Consider the following 20,259-nt stretch of genomic DNA (forward strand, 5'->3'; position numbering starts at 1 on the left):
ACTGCATTTCATGTTCCTTTTCATATTCACAGTGTGCTACAGTGTGTGAGAGTTCCTCCTTCATGTGTGTGTGTGTGTGTGTGTGTGTGTGTGTGTGTGTGTGTGTGTGTGTGTGTGTGTGTGTGTGTGTGTGTGCTAGCAAATGGATGTGGGGGTTGAAATGGTTCTTTCTCAGAGGAAGTCTGTGGTTGGGCCGTTTCTACATATTTTCCCCTCACTCACACACACACACACACACACACACACACACACACACACACACACACACGTTTTCCCTGTCAAGCCAAATGAAGCTTTCTTTTAAAAGCACCATGCAGGCCTACATATGTGGAAGCCATCTTTCTCTCACACTTTTGTCACACACACACACACACACACACACAGAGAAAAACATTCACTCGAATAAACACAAAAACCCACAGTCTCTTGGAGTGCGGTCTCCCCTGAAACCCCGGTGCAGTGTGGGTAGCTGTGGTAAAAGAGGTCCCTGTGAGAGGCTGTCCAAAAATAGCCTGAGTAAAAATGCAGGAACGTGGAGCTTGCCCAGTGTCACACAGAAAATCCAGTCATCTCTGTGTATGTGTGGGTTTGGGGAGGGAGTGTTTGATTTTGTAAATGTATTCCTTAATACTTGTTTACTCAGATAAAAATACCACCTAAAAACATTCTACCCTGGGAAAAACAGATTGTCTGTGTTTCACTGCATCTGTTGTCTCTTCCTCATCGAAATCAGTGTTATGGGAAAGAAGGACAAGAAGAGGAAGAGACAAAGAATAGTTTATTGAAAGAAAGCAAATTCCACATTTATTGTATCAGGCTTTATCAAGTTTGCATCAGTTTTTGGCTGAAAGACAAGATACATCTCTCTTTAAAAGCCTATTCAAAGCATTAGGGTTAGGGGTTGAGGTAAGACTGTGTGTGTATGCGTATTTTCTCACTCAGCAGATATGGAGAAACATTAGCATTCATTTGGAATATGGTTTCTGGCCCCCTGACAAATGTCCAATATTCACTCGTCTTTTACCTCCGTTTTGGTCTCCACCAACTCCTGAGGAAAATATCGGGCTCTTTAGTGTCTCCAAAGGGTACTTTTCACACAAAATAAGCTGCTTGGAGTGAATTGGATGGATATTTGTATGCATAAAGACAGACTGTTACTTAAATAGCTGCATGGGTTAACTTGCTGTGTGTTGTGCCTTTACAGTTTTTCTCAATCGCTTTGGCACATTTACTGAAACAAACTTAAAATTGTCAAAACTTCAATCCTCACACCACGTGGTACATTCAGCACATCAATCTATGTGATCGCAAAAGGTGATAACTCAATCAAAATAAATAACACACACTAAATAATTATAAAAATTACATAAATAAATCCATCAATGAATAAATCATTGCCACAAAACAAAAAGGTTCCTTTATAATTGCTTAGACCAAGACAGTCAAAATCCAAAGACATCTCGTCAAATGACACTGTAGGCTCTGAAAGTGTGATAGTTACCCTCTGTAATATTGTCCAGTTGCTAACAATGAATATTTAGGCAGCTGAAAAGTATTGATGTCCGCCATGGCACACACTATACTTTCTCATTGTATGTACACACCAGCCAACCACAAATACACAAAGGAAGCTTGTACAGAAAAAAAGATATACAACAGAAATTTTATCAGGAACTGTTGTACAAGATGTGCAAGAAAAAAGAAAATATGCTGCAAATGTATCAACCTCAAGGCTCATCCAATCTCCTCTCTGTCAGGCCACAACATTTTATCCACATCACACCTGATATTCTCCCTTGCAATGCTAAAAGGGAAAATCTTTTGGCATGACGCAGCCCCCCTCCAGCAATCTGCTATGATATCCTCACCTGTCACCTGTCTGTGTTTGGTTGCTCTAAATTGTAAGGACATTGTATTGTTCCCCATACAGTATATTCTTAGTCTATTCATCTGACATCTTTAACAACAAAACCAAATACCTTATGTACCTAATATATAGGAGACAGGTTATTGTGATTGTTGCTTGCTTTATTATGCATGTAGGTATTCAAACAATGAACGTGTATAGTTACATTTAAGAATAAGATGATTTATTAGCAAATTAATGCAAACTGTTTTGATCTGCAAGGCTTACTCAATGCATTGTCATTGTCAATGTCAATGCCAAAGCAATGACAAATGACTACAGTCATGTGAACAACTGACCTAATGTTCATACAATTTGACGATTGCGCCAAAGCGATTGAGAAAAACTGTATTTAACATCAGAAAGTTCTGATTTTTGAAGAAGTTCTCACATCTAATTCTTCTAATTCTGCACCATATTTACCTTCCTATTCCCCCCACTATCCTGTTCTCCCTCTCACAGACACGTGAGAACTGAAGCCACATTACATTTACTTTCAATACATAAATAAGGTCATTATCCCAGGATAAAATACCAGTGATATTTTACCTGCCAGTGTAGTGAGTAAAGCCATTGACTAAGTCGCAGACCCCGGGCAATGGCCATGCAAATGAACAACACGCACAAAAATGACAAAAAGAATAAATGTTTTTTTGGCATATATTTATTTTGGATCACATTTTGTCCACTTAGTCCAATACAAACACTTAGTTTCCCCCTTAAACAGGATTGGCATCCTGCAGCAGCAAACGAACACACAAAAACATACACAGATTGGTACACATGTCACACTCATGGAAACACACTAACCTCAGCGCACATGCACACATCTGTGTGTGTGTGTGTGTGTGTGTGTGTGTGTGTGCGTGTGCGTGTGCGTGTGCGTGTGTGTGTGTGTGTGTGTGTGTGATTTACTAGTCCAACACTCAATTGTACTGGGAAGGTTTTGACGTAGTTGGTGGTTTTTCCTCTTTCACAGCAGTAATAGCGGGGGAAGGAAGGAGAGGCCACCATCTCCCTAACACAGAGCTTTTTATTATTCTGGAAAAAAAACAGCTGACGGTTCCACATTTAAGAATTGCAATTTTGAGTGTAACTCCAGGTCATATTAAGCTGCTGCTCCTTCACAAGGCTAATGTAGAATCAATCGTCTTCTTGTTTTTTGTTGATCACTGTTATTTTCCATGTAGCTTAGCCTTAGAGTTACTGAGCATCAGCTGGTTTTAAACATTACCAGCAGAGGAACTTAAAACAATTGTCAAGTCTCACACAGGACACATGTTTCTATGACACAACAAAATACTGAACAAATGCTTAAACTGTACTGAAAATACAGTTCATTGTTGCTGCTGGCATTAATCTCTCTCTCTCTCTCTCTCTCTCTCTCTCTCTCTCTCTCTCTCTCTCCAGGTCTATTTAAAGGCTCCCATGATCTTGAACGGGGTGTGTGTGATCTGGAAAGGCTGGATTGACCTACAGCGGCTGGATGGGATGGGATTCCTGGAGTATGATGAAGAGAGGGCGCAGGTAACACAACACATGTATACAGACAGAGTGATGCATTCTAATGTGTGCTCACAGAAAAAAACACTCCGTCGGACTTGAAGCCATATCCCTGTCTCTGTCTTGTTTAAACTAACCTCACTCTGTGTGTGTGTGTGTGTGTGTGTGTGTGTGTGTGTGTGTGTGTGTGTGTGTGCGTGCGTGCGTGCGTGCAGCAGGAGGATGCTTTGGCCCAGGCAGCATTTGAAGAGGCTCGACGCAGAACCAGAGACTTTGAAGACAGAGACCGATCACACAGAGAGGATCTGGAGGTGAGAGGGCCCTGTGATGCTGCTGTTTATAGAGGGCCGATGCTGGTCTGCCATCATAAAGACAAGTGGACCTTTATTGGACAGTGTAGCTCCAACTGTAAAGACAAAATTAGTTCTACCTTTACACCGGGGTTTACAGATGAGTTTCCACCCTCCTGACTCTCATCAGCCACTACTTTAAGAGTAAACTTAACACCACATTGAAACGCATTGTTTCGCTTTACGTCCGTTGCACCTCTGACCACAACCATCATCAATGACTAAGTTTACATGCACATATTATTCCAGTTTTAGCCCTAATTCCGAAAAAGACAATATATCCGTTGTTAAAGCTGTTTACATGGCTAATGAAAGTGAATATTCCACTATCATTCCTGTTTACATGCAGCTGTGCAAAATAGGATTTTTTCCACCGGTGGTACAACAACCATAGCAACACACAGAGTTGACTGTAAGCCATAAACAGCCCGTAAGCTGCAGTAAAAACCCTTATTTAGACACATATTCGGAATCTGCTGTATACATGTTCAAAGAATGCCTCTAAAACCCGAATAATACCGGCAAAGGCCTTATTCGGAACATCCAAACGGAATATGCTGTTTACATGACCCGTATCAAATTGGTAATATTGTCATATTCGGAATAATAGTGGAATAATTGTGTGCATGTAAACGTACTCACTGTTGGGTGTGCTCTATTGCACCCAACAGTGATTATTCATTGGCCACACCCCGAGTACACTTGTTCATCACTGGAGGTCATCAAATACAAGAATGTCAAATTACCGTGTGAAGTAACCACTGTGAATGAAAAGTAAAGCATGATTCAGCATGCATTTTTGACTTTTTTTTTTTAATCCCAAATTTGAGACATTTCCACAAAAGATGCTATGATATTTTTGGTTTTTTCAGTTTCAAAGTTTCAAAGACAACAGACATTCAAGCAGGTAGCTGATTCATGCGGCCCTTGTGTAGAAACTAGGGCTCATGTTGATGTCTGAGTCCTTTCTTGGCAGACCACCGTGAACGTGAAATGTCATGTTTGCTGGCTTTTGCTAGGCTAGACCTACCCAACTGGAAATTTGCAAATGGTATTTTCAGATTTATAAATTCATAGAGCAAGCAAGCAAGCATCATCGAAACTGCCGTAACTGTAATAGGACAGTTTGTACTGTCTTGCTTACGAACCATACCAAAAATGATTTGGCACTCTAAAATGTAGAGTAAATAAACTTGTAGATACTTTGTTTCAGAGATTAATGGTACATCTTTTAGCAAAATCTTTTGCCCTAAAATGGTTCTGCATTTGCCATAATTCTGTAATCTGTAAAACTATATTGATTGGTGTTTAGGGAAGATGAAAGACCATTTTATCACAGCCACAGAGTCAAATTTCCAGTCTGGTTTTTCTTTGCTTAGTGCTTGGGATGGCTTAGGGTTGTGTGATGTGTGGTTGTATGATTTTGCAATATTTTCATTTAAATGATATGTTTACAGTTTGAATCATAGGTTTAGTGCATGATCAGTTTGACGATAAATCTAATCTGATACTTTATTTGATTTGATATTATTCAACTTTTGAATGACTGATTCAGTTTTGTCAGGTGTACCAAAAGCCTCTGAAGGGAAAGTAGTTGATTTACTACAAAACAACTTCAATTTGATCAACCCCAAAAAAAAACATCAGCAAATGCAATCGAAATGCACATTCCAGAAACATTCCTGATTGCTGGAGATCTGTTCTTAAATTGCGTTTTGTTCACTGAATTATCATCATGTACACGTTTGTTTGCAGTGTCTTACATGTACACAAATTCAGATTTACAAATGTATACGCTGTCACTTTGAATGTCACACGCAGACACACACACAGAACCTTTTACCACTTGAAACAAACTCACTTTCCCAGCAAGGCTTTGGGGAGATCAATGGAATCCTTCCGAAGATGACGAAGTTACGAATGAACCCCAAATTGTTTATTTTTTAGGACCCTGTGGTTTCTAAAATCTGGGACTGATGACACACAGACAGACAGCCAGCAGAAAAGAACAGGGTCTGTGTCCTTCATTTCTCAACATTAATCACACTGTCATGCACTAAACCACCTTGTGTGTGTGCATATGTGTGTGTGTGTGTGTGTGTGTGTGTGTGTGTGTGTGTGTGTGTGTGTGTGTGTGTGTGTGCGCGCGCGTGTGTGTGTGTGTGTGTGTGTGTGTGTGTGTGTGTGCGTGTGCGCGTGTATGCGTCCACCTGTTTCATTTATGTATGTGCATTCTCTTATTTTCTGTGTGTAACCACAGGAAGCTGTCTGTGTTTTTATTTTTCACGTATGTGTGTTTGTTTGGTGCGTCTGTTTATGAATATGCATGCACTTTATTTATGTCTTATCTGCTCCTGCTTGTTAAATGCATGTATGGCGTGAGAGACGGAAACAGCAAGATGTAACCATTTCATAGCTAGTTTGCACACAAACACACACACACACACACACACACACACACACACACACACACACACACACACACACACACACACATATCATCAAGACCTACCACAGCTTTGGTCCTGCATAAATTAGAAAGATAGGAAGGCAGGAACAGAGGGGTGAGAGCAGCACAGATGAGGGGAACAGAAAGACAGAAAGAGAGGCGTTTATAGAAGGTCCTCTTCCATCGGACTGATCTCGTGTTTCCTCCCTGAGGTTATCAGAGAAAAAGAAAGAAAACTCTGTGTCTCCTGCTGAATCAATATAGGTGCCAGCGTTATCCCGTCGCGGTTCTAGACCATAAAGGCCATTCCAATGCTCAGTTATGTCCCAAAACGTTTTGTCATATTTGCTGTGTCTCTACATCCTGTAGTGTAGTGTTCATTTTGTCACCTATTTTTTTATTTAGTCTTAGTCTTAGTCTTGCGCCAAATGTCCTTCTTAGTTTTAGTCATATTTAGTCATTCACATATCTTTATTTTGTTAGTCAAGTTTTAGTTGACTAAAAGTCTCGTCATTTTAGTCTAGTTTTAGTCAAAAGAAAACTCAATATATCTTAGTCACGTTTTAGTCAAAACATTTGTCTAAAACGTATATTATTTTTTTGTTATTATAAAAATGATTTCTGAGATTATTCCTGGTAACCATTTCAGTCAAATAGTGTTTCACACACGTGTCATAATTACCTGACAAAATACACTTGTTGAATGATTTTTGTTGAATGCAACATGTCTGGTTCTCTGATTTAAGAGACACATTCACAAATGATGAAGTTGTTCTGAAGAGTATTTTATTTTGAAACACAATTCAAAAGCTGGGGGTCAAACAGACTGCGACTGACAAGTTACAAAGGTTTTTAAAACAGTTTTTGGTTGCCTTGTGTCTCATTTTTTTTCTGTTCAGAGCAGAAATAAAATAAGTATACACAGAAAAAGCGTCGGCGCTCGTCGCTCTGGCAGAAATCTCTGGTGTTCGCTACTGTCTACGGGTGTTGTGTTCTTGCTCCGTGTCGTTTCGTGTTGCAGCCACAGGCTGGCAGCAACAGCACAAACCCATTCGGAATATTTTGAAGGCGCAATAGCTGAATATTCTATCTCATGATGAAAAAGTAGTGACGATTGTAGACGAAAATGAAGAGAGGTTTGATCTTAGTTTTTATTTTATGCAAAACATTTTAGTCTCGTCTTTTTTCGTCCACAATAATGCATGTTCATTTAGTCTTGGTCAGCGTTTCTGGACATTGGCGCAGTCTCGTCATCGTCTCGTCTTAGTCGTGGAAAAAACGTCCGTTGGCGAACTGTTTAGTCTCGTCTCGTCTGACGAAATTAACACTAATCCTGTAAGGATGCAACTAACGATTATTTTACATCTGTTGATTTTTTTTTTCTCCATTCTCTTAATGGATTAGTTGTTTGGTCTATAAAATGTCAGAAAATGGTGACACATTGTTATCAGTGTTTTCCAAAGCCCAAGATGACGTCCTCAAATGTCTTGTTTTGTCCACAACTCAAAGATAGAGGAGAGAAGAAACTATAGAAAACTAGAAAATATTCACATTTAAGAAGCTGGAATCAGATCATTTTTTGCTTTCTTTTTAGAAAAAAATGACTCAAACCAATCAATCGATTATTAAAATAGTTGGCGATTAATTTAACAGTTGACAACTAATCGATTAATCTTTGCAACTCTAATATTCTGACAGTAGGACATGACATTAGGCAGTTCACGAGTGGCCATTGACATTAGAGACTCCTGGGCTCTGATTGGTTGTTTTCCTTATGCCTCTAGGAGCACCAGGAAGAGCCAGAGGAACGTGATTTTATTTTTTATTTTTATTTTTTAACAGATCACCTGTGAAAACAAATAGTGACAGTTTGAGCAAATATGACAAAAAAAAAATATAGAATATTTTTTTATAAAAGTTACCAAATGTAGCTTTACAGGAGAAGATAACATTTTAGAAATCAATTTATAAACAATGCTCACATATGTACATTCTGTTCCCTTATTTAAGCAATGTAGCCTACTGAAAACATCCACAGTCCTGGCTCCACATAATCTAATAATAGTCTTTTTGTGTAAAAAAAAAAAAAAAAAGGAAAAGGAATCCCCTTATTGTAATTCTGTCCCTCCACTGCAGAACGATATAATAATACATCTATAATAATAGATAAAAAAATATATAAAAGATCCTACCTGACTAAAAACACACTACAGGCAAGTAATAATGTGAAAATGTGAAATTTGAAGAAGAAAAAATACTTGATTGAGGCAAAACTGCCAATCTATGGACTTTATACCCTTAGTGACTGTTTTAGGTGTAAAGTGGGAGGAGTTGGGCACTTTAAGTGTGGTCACCCTGAAGAACCACACTGTGTTAATCCGGGCCTAACTGTAGCTATTGTCAACCATCGGCTGGGTGCAGGGATTTCTCTGCTGAATGTCTGACAGCCTCACATTAATGACAAGACTCTTAGAAGCTGAGAGATATAACATTTGAATTAGTGAACTTTACAGGTGCTCTGTGGGCAGATTTAACCTGGACAGAGAATGAGGGCATTTCTCAAAACAGTTACAAATACTGTATATGTGGTGGCCTACAGCCCAAGAGGAAATAAGGACGAGCAAAAAAAAAAAAAACAAGTGAGATACTGTTTTAGTGTGTGTTGTTTGTCGTTTTATGTTGCTGCAGCGGCACGTTAAAGCAATTTAACTGTGGCCCTCAAACATTTTGTTTTTATCTCTTGCCACCGCTGGCTGTGTGCTCGTTTCTTTGCATTCACTTTACTCTCTGCAATTTCTGACGAATGCAAGGCAATCAAAATGCCAAAGAAACCACACACACAAACACACACTCTCTCTCTCTCTCTCTCTCTCTCTCTCTCTCTCTCTCTCTCTCTGTGGATAGAGCATATATACCAGACAAAATAAGTTTGAATCTAATAGCTCTGAAGAAGTTCTTCTTATGTCACATCAGATTGTATTTATGCGTATGCTTTTAACATCATTTGCTGGGAAATCCCAACTGATAAAGGCTTGCTCTGCAGCTCTGCTTGGACGTGATTTCAAAGCGTACAGTAAGAATGTTATTCAACAGAACATTGGCAATACAGAAATGTAATAAGCAATAGATTGTGCACAACAAATCCTTAACAATTCAATGCGTGTTAAAATACTCCTATTGTCTTGCAAAGGATAAGAGAAGCCGTTGCAAAATTAGTTTCATAACACAATGTGCACATGACTCAAATTTTAGAGTTAAGATAGTTTGAAACAGCAGTGGGATCTTGCAGATGTGCTCCTAGCTGTTTCTGAGGGTGTGACGAGCATTGCTGAATAGCTCCACAGATTCAGCCTCTGCATTTCTGTGGTCTGAACTCCACCTCTCCTTTGGCCATCTAGTTATCTGCCTGTACTGTTAACTTCTGTCTTTCTGTCAGAGAGAAAAAGGAAGCCAGAAGTCACTAAATGTGTGTTGTGATGGTGTTTCCTTTTTGTATTTGTTGCATAGTATGAAGTTAAATGAAATGATTCCACCTATATTTACAGTCAAATATAGAAGAAACATTTCTTCTGTTGCAAAGCAATAATAAATAAGCAGGCAGAGAAGCAGAAATGCAGAAGCGCAGCACAACCGATAGTGGGTGAGAGAGAACAGCAGAGAGAGAGCAAGAGAGAAACATGTGACATATGGAGGAGTTAAGTAAGGCAAGGCATGGGATAAAGGGGCTGGAATGCAGTTATACTGTATTGTAGGTATGCATTTGTCATGCTTTTACTCATGCATTTACTATTTGAACAACATTTCAGTATAATTTACATATTTGGAGCATACACTTTGACTGACGTATGATATTTAGACTGAAGTCATCATAAGTGGTAGTCACCATCTTATGCCAATATCTCAATCTGGGAAAACATAAATCATTATTAGTATAAATCATTACTTAAATATCACTCCAACCCAGAATAAGGAAGATTATTAAGGTGATCAGGAGCTGTAGATTACATTTATTTATATTTATTGTAATAAATTATGAGATTGAGATTGATTATGTGAGCAATAAAGATAACATTTCAAAATTGCTGTCGGGGAAACTTGTCACTCTATTTTATTTTATTGGGTTGAGTAGGTTTCCTTACAGTAAAGCTCAGCCGAAAAACAGTGATGTCTTTTTTTCCACTGGGTGCTCACAGAATATAAAGCGGTTTCCCCTTCAATTCCTGAAGCCTTGTCATTTTGGCAGATACACATTTTTTTATCCAAAAGAAGTGATATTCCAGTCATTCAAGGTCAGAAGGTTCCTGTCAGGATGATGGATGGAGAAGCAATAGTTAGAGAAGAAATGCACCTTTTAACTCAACACACACACAGACACACACACACACACACACACACACACACACGTACACTTCTCCACGTGCTCAGCAGAAAGAGATTTGGTGGTGAATGATGAGCTGGCACTGAAAGCATTAATATATCATTAGTATTGATCGCCATCAGACCCCCTGCTTTGACTAACACACACACACACACACACACACAAACACAAACACACATGCACACACACACACACAAACACACACGCACGCACACGTTCAGATACTGTAGGCACATGTGCACAATCTCGCAGATACAGCAAATCTGCACTAATTTTGTCATCACAATCACACACACACGCACACCCACACACACACACACCAACACGCACGCACACACACACACACACACACACACACACACACACACACACACACACACACACACAGTCTCTCCAGTATTGAGTTGTGGTTAAGCAGCCTATAGTGGCCCAGCAGGCTTCCATCTGTATGTAGATCAATACAGAAAGCTCTCCTGCCCTTATGATTAGCAAAGACCACTCCTTTCTACAAAGACAAACACTACACAACGGCTATGATGCAGCAGCAACAGTGCTAAGTGAAAACAGTGGATATTTTCTTCTTTTTTTTTACCTCTTAAACTCAAGCCATCTGGGTTAACATTTCTACAGGCTGGCTTGTATAGAATTTGTTGTAGATTATATTTCAATCGTGTCCACGTCAATCATCTGAATGTATTTTAAGTCAATAGCATGTGACTGATATTATAAATTGTAAACAGGTATGTTTAATAAGTAAGAAATCGTCTGGTTTTCCTTTTTCTCTGACTTTGATTTTGACATCATATGCTGTAGTTCTCTGTATTGATTAGTTAGAGCAATGGAGTGAACTGTCATTGTTATTAGTTCCACCTGTGCTTTTCTTGCTATGACAAGTCAAAATGTCTGCTGTGTATGAATCAGATTCATTTGGACAAAAGAAAAAAAAAAGATTGCTCTGATGCTATAGCAACAAGGAAAGGACAAAACGGACAGATTTGACAGGAAAGAAAAGACAAAGTGGAGATGCTCATTTAGCAGACCTGTTAGACAAAGTCAAAAATATTTGGGAGTACTTCGGTTTCGGGAACCACTGCATCCTATCAAATGTAAATCACTTTTTAAAAATGATATCAACAATTCTGCAAGATCCAACAATTAAGAGTTGAGTTTTTTTGTAAATATAGATGTATATATCTGATAGCAGCAGTTTTGTTAAAGCAACAGAAAGCTTCCCAGAGGAGACAGACCGAAACTGGAGTCAGTCTGGCTGTAAGGAGTCAAAATGGTAGAATGACATAATGTATGTGTGTGTGCATGTGACTGTGTGTATGTTGCTATAACGGTGAGTCATTGAGATGACACAAACTACATTCCAGTTGAACTAAGCAACCCCTTTACTATCTCTGTCTGCATTTCTGTCTGCTCTGCTCTATGCCTCACCTCTCCTCACACTTTATCACCTCCCCCCGCCCCCCTTGCAATTCCACCAAGCTATCACTTAAGTGTAAACATATAACCACGAGTATTTTTATTTTTTTTTACAGCAGGAGCAGATCGTGCCACATGCTTACAAACACACCAGTCATGAAATATATGTAAAAGTCTTGTCATACTGATGGTTTCTAATGATGACCTAATGTTCCACACTGTGTGTGTGTGTGTGTGTGTGTGCGTGCGTGCGCATGCGCCTGCATGCATGTGCGTGTGCATACGTGTGTGTGATTGTGGTGAAAAATTAGTGCAGATTTGCTGTATCTGCGAGACTGTGCACGTGTGCCTACAGTATCTGAGTGTGTGTGTGTGTGTGTGTGTGTGCGTGTGTGTGTGTGTGTGTGTGTGTGTGTGTGTGTGTGTGCGTGTTTATCTGTGTCAGACAGCCTGTCTCTCTGTCTGTCTGTCTCTCTGTCTGTCTGCTACCTTGACTAAAATACCAACATTAGTAAAGCGTATAAAGAGCAGCTGAGTTGTGTCGTGCTATAGAGGTCTCTGGCCTCCTCTAGTGACAGTTTGTGGAACTGCAACTTCATTTTTCTTTTTCTTTTTTTGTCCCACATCAGCCTGTAGTGGTAGATTAACTAAGTACAGTTGTTTTCACATTTGGGTTCTTGTTGGTTACCTTCCAAACCCTTGGACTAGAGCTGGCCCATATGGAGAAAATCAGATATCATGATATTTTTGACCAAATACATTGATGTCGATATTGCGGCGATATTGTAGTGTTGACTATTGGTGCTTTCACAAAATATTTACACAATGAGATTTTTTGATAAATAATGATCAATAATGTGGATATAATGACTAAGTGGGTAAAGGCAAATAATAGAACAGTTACAACAGTCTGGTAAGTTCAGAAAATGACATCACTTTACTGTAATGCAGCCTTTAAAACCAGGAAAAGCTGCATCCTATCAAATGTAAATCACTTTTAAAAATGATATCAACAATTCTGCAAGATCCAACAATTAAGAGTTGAGTTTTTTTGTAAATATAGATGTATATATCTGATAGCAGCAGTTTTGTTAAAGCAACAGAAAGCTTCCCAGAGGAGACAGACCGAAACTGGAGTCAGTCTGGCTGTAAGAAGTCAAAATGGTAGAATGACATAATGTATGTGTGTGTGCATGTGACTGTGTGTATGTTGCTATAACGGTGAGTCATTGAGATGACACAAACTACATTCCAGTTGAACTAAGCAACCCCTTTACTATCTCTGTCTGCATTTCTGTCTGCTCTGCTCTATGCCTCACCTCTCCCTCACACTTTATCACCTCCCTTGCAATTCCACCGAGCTATCACTTAAGTGTAAACATATAACCACGAGTATTACAGCAGGAGCAGATCGTGCCACATGCTTACAAACACACCAGTCATGAAATATATGTAAAAGTCTTGTCATACTGATGGTTTCTAATGATGACCTAATGTTCCACGCTGTGTGTGTGTGTGTGTGTGTGTGCGTGCGTGCGCATGCGCCTGCATGCATGTGCGTGTGCATACGTGTGTGTGATTGTGGTGAAAAAATTAGTGCAGATTTGCTGTATCTGCGAGACTGTGCACATGTGCCTACAGTATCTGAATGTGTGTGTGTGTGTGTGTGCGTGTGTGTGTGTGTGTGTGTGTGTGTGTGTGCGTGTTTATCTGTGTCAGACAGCCTGTCTCTCTGTCTGTCTGTCTCTCTGTCTGTCTGCTACCTTGACTAAAATACCAACATTAGTAAAGCGTATAAAGAGCAGCTGAGTTGTGTCGTGCTATAGAGGTCTCTGGCCTCCTCTAGTGACAGTTTGTGGAACTGCAACTTCATTTTTCTTTTTCTTTTTTTGTCCCACATCAGCCTGTAGTGGTAGATTAACTAAGTACAGTTGTTTTCACATTTGGGTTCTTGTTGGTTACCTTCCAAACCCTTGGACTAGAGCTGGCCCATATGGAGAAAATCAGATATCATGATATTTTTGACCAAATACATTGATGTCGATATTGCGGCGATATTGTAGGGTTGACTATTGGTGCTTTCACAAAATATTTACACAATGAGATTTTTGATAAATAATGATCAATAATGTGGATATAATGACTAAGTGGGTAAAGGCAAATAATAGAACAGTTACAACAGTCTGGTAAGTTCAGAAAATGACATCACTTTACTGTAATGCAGCCTTTAAAACCAGGAAAAGACAACACTTGTGTCATATTACGATGTTAGGTTATCCAAAATGTAAAACGATATCTAGTCTCATATATCCACATCAATATAATATCGATGTATTGCCCAGCCCTACCTTGGACATTTTATCTTAACTCACCTACATGTATAGCATTTATAAGCAGTAAATAAACAATGAATAAATGGTTTGTAACATGGAGTTGTTGTAAGCAGATAAAAGGCCTTAAAGGTGCCGTAGGTAGGATTGTGATGATCCAGGACTTAGCCAAAGAATTTAAACATTGACAACTTCTCAGTCCCTCCCCCCTTTCAGGTAAAGCCCAAAACGGACTCCTAAGCCCCTCCCCCCACAAGGGAGAATGAATGCATGTGCATGAGCAGTGATTGACACGCAGTTAGACACCCCCCCCTGTCCCTGATTGGTGCATCTGAACAGGGAGCTGTGGATTTTTGCAAATCGCACTACAGGCTGTAGGTGGTGCCAGAGGAGCCAGATTACCTGCTTCATGTAGTTCTACTGGAACATAGGGTCAGTTTCAGCAAATATGACAGAAAGTTAGTTTTATAAAGCTTACCTACTGCACCTTTAAGTGTTTATTTTGTCAACAATTTTACCTTTCTTTCTTTCTTTCTTTCTTTTTTATTTTGAACAAAACAATAACAATAAAATAAAATATAAAAACACAATAAGTGCGTAGCAACACACCAAAAGGAAAAACAATATCTATAAAGTGTTATGTTCAACAATATGTTGAATGTCAATCTGTCCGAAAAGGAGCGGGACGAAGCCAAAGCTTGTTATTTTTCTTTAAATAGTTCCTGTATAGAGTATATATTCTGTATATGTATGTCATATATTTTATATTATATATTCATAGCAAGATAACAAATATGCATACTATATATATATGTATATATATATATATATATATATATATATACAAACATTTTTTACATTTTGCACCAAACAACCCATTACCCCCATCACCCACCCCAGTACAATCAGTATATTAACCCAAATCTCACAATCAGTTCTCTTCATCCTCATATCCTTTTAATAAAGTGTTTTCATACAACTTTTTAAACTTTATGATGTTTGTACAATGTTTTAGCACCTGGTCCAAACCATTGCACAAACTCACCCCACACATGTATGTGATGCACAAACTTTTTAGAGTTGCTCTTAAGTTTTGTTCTTCGCTCAGATTATACCCACCTGCTCCTATAAAGGATTCATAACTGGTGTGTAAACAGTAGATACTTCATAAAACAGTATATTATAGTTGTAATCCTATATAAGTGTGCGTCTGTTCATATAAACAAGTTTAAAGTGATGTTCAAGTGTTACCAATATGTATTTACACCTGTTCATACTTGAACAACTGTACTTAATGTATTGTCTCTTTCTCTCTGATCCCTTTCTCGCTCTCTTTCCCATGGCCTTCTCTCCATGTCTCTCTCTCTCTCTCTCTCTCTCTCTCTCTCTCTCTCTCTCTCTCTCTCCCCCTTCTCCCCCTCTTTCATCCCTCATCCCTCTCTCTCCCCAGTCCAGACGACAGCAGGACCCCAGCCCTGGCTCAAACATGGCCAACGCTGACGTCGAACACAAGATGCGCTGAGGAGGAAGAGGAAGTAGTGGAAGGATGGAAGAACCACAAAAAAAAGAAAAAAAGAAAAAAAAAAGACAGGGCTGGCTGTCCATTCACTTTTAATACAATCAACTGGAAAAAAAGAAAAAAAAAAGTCAACTGAAACTGCAATTGTTGACCAATTGTTCACCGATATTTCCTAACAGGTTTGATATGATCGTTTTCACACGCCAAACATTTTTGACATATTTAAATGTAGAAGAAAATCAACTTCCTGAATTGATTGAATTGAAAGTGAACCAAGCCCTGAAATAGAAGGAGTAACAGAAATAAGGACACATTCTCACTCCCATCGCGTAAAATACGGACGCTTGGTCAGGTGCCTTTGGCGTTGTTATTGACGCTAAAAGTCTCCTTTAGCGTCACATCTAAACGCGCTGGGTCGGGACTATTGGTGTCACTTTTGACGCAGTTAGGTTTAGGGAAAGATCGTGGGTGGGCTTATAAAAAGGTACGTTTCCATGACCCACGGGACAAGAACGGGACAGTTGGGTTTAGGAAAAGAAGAACGCAACGGTTGGGTTTAGGAAACGTGACACGCAGGACACAAACCCCGGTCTCCTGGGTGAAAGCCCTGTGTTGTTTGACTCATCCATCACCCCAACCAACCTCCCTGTGCGGATTTTCGGGCTTTCATTCTACTCGCTACTGTTGCTGCTCTTCCCGGTGCGTTCTACAAACACGCTGAAGGGTGCTTTTTGCGTCGTATCTGACGCTGACAGCCACTGTCCAAGCGTCCGTAGTTTACGAGTTCAGAGTGAGAACGCAGACCTGGGCAAAAAGTAGTGGAATGTATTTAAATACAGAGGATGGAACATGAGCTGTTAAATTAGCATTATATTGCAAATGTGACACATCCAGAGATTAGGTTGGGTGTTTTTTTTGAGTCAAATGAGTATTTCAGATATATAAAGTAGAGATCAAATCATTCAAAGACTTTGTCCAGGTCTTAAATGATCTGATGGTTAGAGTCAGATTCAAGTAGGCTACCAAAAGTATATTTTCTATTAATGGTTAAGATGCGAGAGGGGTTGTAAGGGGGTGTAGATGCCATTACCTGTAATGATGGGAGTAAGAGGAAAGATAGAAGCTGGAAGGAGCCGAGAAAAGAAAGATTTGTTTGGCTCAGGGTGACGGTCGGGGCTCATTGGTCAGGATTACCAGAAGAGCATGCATCGAAAGTGGGGTGTTGACAGTCTGTGAAAAAGGAAAAGAAAAGCATTGTGTCTGCACTGTTCACTGTTGTGCAACACTTCACATTTGTGAACATGCGCTTGTTAACCCCAACTATACCTAGCTCACTTCCTGAAACCTGCTGTTTTCTTAGACCAAAGTTCACATTGCTGGAAAGGGAGGGAGGGGGAGGGGGCGCAGGGATGGAGGGAAGGATGGAAGGGGATGAAGGAAGGGGAAAGTGAGTCGCGTTTAAAAGTGGTCAGGTGGGAGGAAAGCATTCGGAGAGAATTATGTCAGGTTGTGGTATTAAGAAGTGTTTGCTGTACTATAATATTCATGATCTCTTTGAAACATTACAATGGTGAGATGCCCGTGACTACAGAATCACGGGTTCAAATATGTAGCAACAACCTCGAGGCGTGACGGTTAACAAAGAAAACTGCTACAAAGTCTGATATCTTTGGCTCTGGAAGCAATCTGAAAATGGTGTTTTTTTTGGTTTGGGGGAGGGGGAGGGGTGAGGGGAATCAGACGTCCTCTGTCTTCTGAGGGGTTTTGCACTATGTGATACAATCAGACTTGTTTTCCACATGGATTTTCTTTATATGCATGAAACCAAACGCAGGCCTACCTATGTTCTCGGGAGAGCACTCGCTTTACAGCGCTTTGATAAGGAATAACTGGGTGATTCAAGGCTATGTCATTGTGAAGCCAAATGTAGGTGTGCTCTTGCCGTGGCCCCAAACAGTATGGTGCTCGACAAAGCACAAACACATCTTTTTTTTTATTTAACCAGGATGTGTCACCCAGGTGGACTTGGGATCTGGTGTGGCTGTGGCAAAAATGAACCCCACCACTGCAGTGCATAAAGGTGGAGAGCCTTCATTTTGGCCCCTTTTCTTTAGAATTAAGTCTATTGCTTTTTCATAACCATCATCAGCATCGCTGTCCAATGGCGACCACGTATCTCCACTTTTTGTAAGGTCCTGGTAACACAACAACGCTCGCGGGTGAAAACGACAAAATATTGTATCAGGTGTGCCTTTCGTTTTGATGGCGACGGCGATTTTGGGGCTTTAAAACGCAAAAAAATGAAACCAACCTCCAGGGTGGAAATCTTAAAAACACTCCACTGTCGCGTTCCCGTCTAAAAGGTAAAAACGCAAAAGTCTCTATTGTTGTGGTGGCTGGCGACCCACCCTGTATTTCATTACATAAATCGAAATATAGAGTGATTACTCGCCCATGGCCACTCCGCCGTTGGGTATCCACAGCCTGCCTGTACTTGGTCCGGATGTCTCTCAGCTTTGATGATATCTGACTTTTACAGATAGCGTCTTTCTCGTGTGGATATTACATCTCTCCAGGTACAGGATACTGCTGAAGAAATTGGGTCCATATGTCTATCTGGCCCTGTTGTGCGTTCATGGCTTTGTAATCTAAGGTTGTTTGGAGCAATAACTCCACCTCCTCGTCTGTCCAGACAAAATTGTCAGCTTTTGTTGTTCGCTTCGCCATGTTTTGGTATCGCGCTACTAGGTTAGAGCAGTAGAAGGAAGGTTCTACACGTGGTGGTGTTGTGTGGCAGTGCTTCACACTACCACCTAGCCGCCTGGTGTGCATACTACATCGAATTTCACACACTTTTGCGTCACCATATGCACGCAGATTCTCTTTAGATCGTTTCCGTCTAAACATAGCCTTAGAATTTAGTGTTCCTGTATGGGGTTGAGAAACATTTACTATTTTGTAAGCTAAATAAACGGTTTAAAAAGCCATTGTGTTTGTGAAAATTGCATTGTCGCAACGCTGACAAGGGCTTTTTGTTTTCTAAACTGCGTGGTTTTCAATAGACAGCGTTGATAGGTAACATACTACTATAACACGCTACTATTCAAATGGATATCAGCAAAGACACAAGCTCAAAAACACACCATCGGTTGCGTGATCTATAACTTCTGCCACTTCCACTGAAGAAAAACTGGATTGCTATCAACATTAATCATTTATCGGCTCAGATGGCAGACTGTACGGCCTACTGTACCAATCCAATGGAGTTAAAATCCACGTATTGATCGATCAATCGCCCAGATATCCCTCATCACGAAAGCACTGTAAAAGCCTCGATGCAATCTAAATACTATTCCCTGTCCTGTTACAGCACTAGTGTAATGAAATGGTGTTTTGTTATCTTTTATCGTTTTGTTTGTGTGAAAGTCATGATGTTTACTTTTTATATTACTTCACACCTTCGTATATGTATTCATTTTTGTTCATCTTTCAGCTTTGTTATGAACTATTAGTAGCAGCAGCATTAGGCTATTTCATGTAAAGTTGAAAATTACAAAACATCTCCAGAAATTTGGGAGTTTTGAGGACTTTTGTTGCTTTAGTTTTTCATTGTTTCTTATGTTATTTTTATTTGTGTTTTTAAAAAAAAATCTTTTTTAGGAAATCCACTCCCTGGGTTAAATACAATGAATGTGGATTGACTCAAGCCCTGTTTGTTTTTGTTATTGTGCAACCAGAAGCTCATTTCATTTCCCAGTGTGCTTTACATGTAGTGCACTCAACGGTTTTATTACAATTCTTATAACCAAGACAAATCTTTTGTTTGTTATGCTTTTCTGTTTTCTCAGTCTGATTTATTTAGAATTATGATGAGCTTTACATGAGCTAAGAAAACTGGTGATTGTTTTTTTGTTTTATCTATTGATAGGGTGTTTGTAACATTTTTACATAAGAAGTTTTACAGTAAAGAAACGTTGTTGATAATAGTTGAAATTAAAATAAAGTGAATTGAAAGCTCAAACAATGTGATAAAACTCGATGATACAGGACCTCAGCCCGACCGGCTACAGAGAGGTTAAATCGTTTTAAAAGACCTCAAGATGCAAAAAAAACTAAGAATAACGGTTTAAGCTGCAATGGTAACACATTTGTCAAGTTTCTTACAGCCTCATTTACAAAAAACATCAGGCCAGCTCAGGGTACAAACAAAAAACAATGCAGGATTGTCATCCTGACAACTGAATCCTCGGCCTACATGAGAGGAATTAATTCAGATAACCTGGCGTTGGAGAATTAAAGGCGCACTATGAGTTCCTGCGTGGTTTCAGCGCGATTTCATTTTTGTCTTAAATCGTAGGCATCTCTCCTTGATCCGCTAGCTGCCTGCCCCCTGAAC

At 39.6% G+C, this 20,259-nt stretch overlaps 1 protein-coding gene across 6 annotated transcripts in view; it reads left to right on the forward strand.

Annotated features, from left to right (window-relative positions):
- The window catches only part of cbfb (core-binding factor subunit beta), a 46,814-nt gene extending 26,927 nt beyond the window's left edge, over positions 1 to 19,887 (forward strand). For 2 of the 6 annotated variants that reach the window (XM_078257797.1, XM_078257800.1), the window contains 4 exons: positions 3,317 to 3,433; positions 3,625 to 3,720; positions 5,707 to 5,772; positions 15,795 to 19,887. In XM_078257797.1, the coding sequence (XP_078113923.1) occupies positions 3,317 to 3,433; positions 3,625 to 3,720; positions 5,707 to 5,736 (243 nt within the window). In that variant the 3' untranslated portion in view covers positions 5,737 to 5,772; positions 15,795 to 19,887. The remainder of the gene's footprint in view (positions 1 to 3,316; positions 3,434 to 3,624; positions 3,721 to 5,706; positions 5,773 to 15,794) is intronic. The other 4 variants (XM_078257795.1, XM_078257799.1, XM_078257798.1 and 1 more) reach the window with 3 other exon arrangements.
- The last annotated feature ends 372 nt before the right edge of the window (positions 19,888 to 20,259 follow it).

Source organism: Sander vitreus, chromosome 8 (genome assembly GCF_031162955.1).
Source record: "Sander vitreus isolate 19-12246 chromosome 8, sanVit1, whole genome shotgun sequence".
NCBI classification, from domain to species: Eukaryota; Metazoa; Chordata; class Actinopteri; order Perciformes; family Percidae; genus Sander; species Sander vitreus.